At 39.6% G+C, this 3,278-nt stretch overlaps 1 protein-coding gene across 1 annotated transcript; it reads right to left on the reverse strand.

Moving 5' to 3' along the window:
- Positions 1 to 573: 573 nt before the first annotated feature.
- On the reverse strand, positions 574 to 951 carry LOC121208032 (uncharacterized). Its single transcript, XM_041078561.1, has one exon. The coding sequence runs from the start codon at positions 949 to 951 to the stop codon at positions 574 to 576; it is 378 nt and encodes a 125-aa protein (XP_040934495.1).
- Between the last annotated feature and the right edge of the window lie 2,327 nt (positions 952 to 3,278).

Below are 3,278 nucleotides of genomic sequence, written 5' to 3' on the forward strand. Positions count from 1 at the left end.
TCAATAGGTAATACTGCTTCCATCCCATAAACTAGCGAGAATAGAGTTGCCCCAGTAGAGGTTCTGACAGATGTTCGATAGGCTAGGAGTGCAAATGGAAACTTATCATGCCAATCTCTATAGGTCTCAGCCATCTTCCCCACTATTTTCTTAATATTCTTGTTGGCAGCTTCCACTGCCCCATTCATTTTTGGACGATAGGGAGAAGAATTGTGATGCTTGATCTTGAACTGGTCGCAAACCTCTGCTATCGTTTTGTTATTTAAGTTCAATGCATTGTCAGATATGATCTTCTCAGGTATTCCATATCGACAAATGATCTCCTTCTTCAAGAATCGACTCACTGCTAACTTAGTAACATTCGCATAAGAGGCGGCCTCTACCCACTTTGTAAAGTAGTCAATTACCACGAAGATAAACCGATGTCCATTCGAAGCTTTCGGTGATATTGGTCCAATAACATCCATGCCCCACATGGAAAAGGGCCATGGAGAAGTCATAACATGCAAAGGTGAAGGTGGAACATAAATTTTGTCCCCATAAATCTAACATTTATGGCACTTCTTGGTGTAGTTAATACAGTCTCCTTCCATAGTAGCCCAATAAATTGCCAAACCTCATGATTTGCCTCACCATCATGAACCCATTTGCATGTGTCCCGCACACGCCTTCATGAACTTCCTCTAAAATTAGCTTAGCTTCTACAGTATCGACACATCTCAAAAGTACTTGGTCTTTCCGTCTCTTGTACAGGATATCTCCATCTAAAACATAGTCGCAAGCTAACCTCCTCAAAGTTCGTTTATCATTTTCACTAGCCTGTTTAGGGTATTTACGATCTCTCACGTATCGCAATATATCTTGATACCAGGGGTTATTGTCATTTCCTTCCTTCTCAATGTTACAACAATGAGCTGGAGCCTCGTAAACACTCATTTGAATCGGCTTCATTTCTTCTTCTTTATTCGCCTTGATCATTGAGGCCAAGGTTGCTAAAGCATTTGCCATCTGATTTTCGTCTCGTGGGAGATAATTGAAGGTGATGCTATCAAATTCCTCAAGTAACCCCAAAACTACCTTTCGATAACTAATCAATTTAGGGTCCCTTGTCTCCCATTCACCTCTAAGCTGATAAACAACCAACGCCGAATCTCCATATACTTCTAGGGTTTTTATACCTCGCTTTATAGCTGCTTGTAGTCCCATGATGCATGCTTCATACTCAGCCATATTATTCGTGCAATCAAAATCCAACTTGCACGTAAAAGGGTAATGATCGCCATTCGGAGATACCAAGACTGCCCCAATTCCATTTTCGACTGCATTAGAAGCCCCATCAAAATTGAGCTTCCAAGAAGAATTTCCAGTTCTTGCTATACACATCAACTCCTCATTTGGAAAATCGAAGTTCAATGGCTCATAATCCTCTAGAGCCCTACTGGCCAAGAAGTCTGCTACTGCACTTCCTTTTATAGCCTTCTGACTTATGTAGACTATATCTATATCAAACTCTGAAAGCAAAATTTGCCATCTCGCCATTCTCCCATTTAGAGCCGTTGACTCCATCATGTATTTCAACGGATCAAGTTTTGAGATGAGCCAAGTGGTATGGTATAGCATATACTGTTTTAATCTCTGAGTTGTCCAAATCAGTGCACAACACAACTTTTCAATTAGTGAATATCTCATCTCACAGTCAGTAAATTTCTTACTGAGATAATAAATTGCCTTCTCCTTTTTCCCTGATTCGTCATGCTGGCCAAGCATACATCCCATAGAATTATTGAACACTGATAAGTACAGTATTAACGGTTTATTTGGGCTTGGTGGAGACAATACCGGAGCATTCAACAAATACTACTTGACTTTTTCAAAAGCATTCTGGCATTCCTCATCCCAAGTACCTTGGTTGTGTTTTCTGAGGAGGCGAAAGATAGGATCACATTTCTCGATTAGTTGTGAAATGAACCGAGAAATGTAATTCAACCTTCCTAGGAATCCTCGAACTTCCTTCTGAGTACATGGTGGAGGTAACTCTCGTATGGCTTTGACCTTGTCTGAGTCGACTTCAATTCTTTTTTCACTGAATACGAAGCCTAATAACTTTCCTGATCTGGCTCCAAAGGTACACTTTGCTGGATTGAGCTTCAACTGAAATTTTCTCAACCTCAAGAACAATTTTCTCAAAACCTCAATATGTTATTTTTCTGTACGTGACTTGGCAATCATATCATCAACATATACCTCAATATCCTTATGCATCATATCGTGGAACAAGTTCACCATGGCCCTTTGGTACGTTGCCCCGGCGTTTTTTAGTCCAAATGGTATTACTTTGTAGCAAAAGGTGCCCCACAAGGTTATAAAGGTGGTTTTATCCATGTCCTCTAGATGCATCTTTATCTAATTGTATCCTGAGAAACCATCCATAAAGGAGAACAACGAATATCCCGTTGTGTTGTCTACTAAAATGTCAATGTGTGGTAAAGGAAAATTATCTTTTGGACTTGCTTTGTTCAGGTCTCTATAATCAACACACATTCGTACCTTCTCATCCTTCTTAGGAACAGGCACAATGTTAGCTACCCATTCAGAGTACTTCACTTCTTGCAAGAATCCTGCATCGAACTGCTTCTTGACTTCATCCTTTATTTTCAAAACGATATCTGGCCTCATTCTTCGCAACTTCTGTTGGACTGGCTTACAATCCTGTCTTATCGGAAGACGATGTATCATAATGCCGGTACTCAATCTGGGCATATCCTGATATGACCAGGCGAAGATATCCTTGAACTCTCGAAGTAACTCAACCAGACCATGCCTTGTGTCCTCGCTAATTAGGGTTCCGATTTTCAACTCCTTCCGTTCCTCTAGGGCTATATTCTCTATTGCCTCTTTCTCATGTGGCATGATTTGTTTCTCCTCTTTCTTTACCATTCTTAATAGATCGAGAGATACGTCACAATCTTCAAAATCCTGAGGTTCCTCTAAACACATGTTTTGCTCGTCAGAGAAATTAGAAGCTGCAGTATCAGCACTCATATCAGTGATATCTAGGGACCTGTGGGGGTATGAAAGAATATACAAAGAATGAATGAATCTAAGAATGATCGTTTATGTGCTATGAATAAAAGAATAAGAATTGCCAGAATTTAAAGGAATACTGGTCTATAAAAATGAAACAATACTCGTTTAAATTGATAAAAGTTATGTTTTATTTAAATAATTATAGATGAACATAAGCCTATTTCACACATGTAATCTTATTACTCCTAGGC

Source organism: Gossypium hirsutum, chromosome A10, assembly GCF_007990345.1.
Source record: "Gossypium hirsutum isolate 1008001.06 chromosome A10, Gossypium_hirsutum_v2.1, whole genome shotgun sequence".
Classification (NCBI taxonomy): Eukaryota; Viridiplantae; Streptophyta; class Magnoliopsida; order Malvales; family Malvaceae; genus Gossypium; species Gossypium hirsutum.

Coding starts and splice junctions, on each gene's coding strand:
- LOC121208032 (XM_041078561.1), bottom strand. CDS start 951: ATGAAGCCGATTCAAATGAGTGTTTACGAGGCTCCAGCTCATTGTTGT.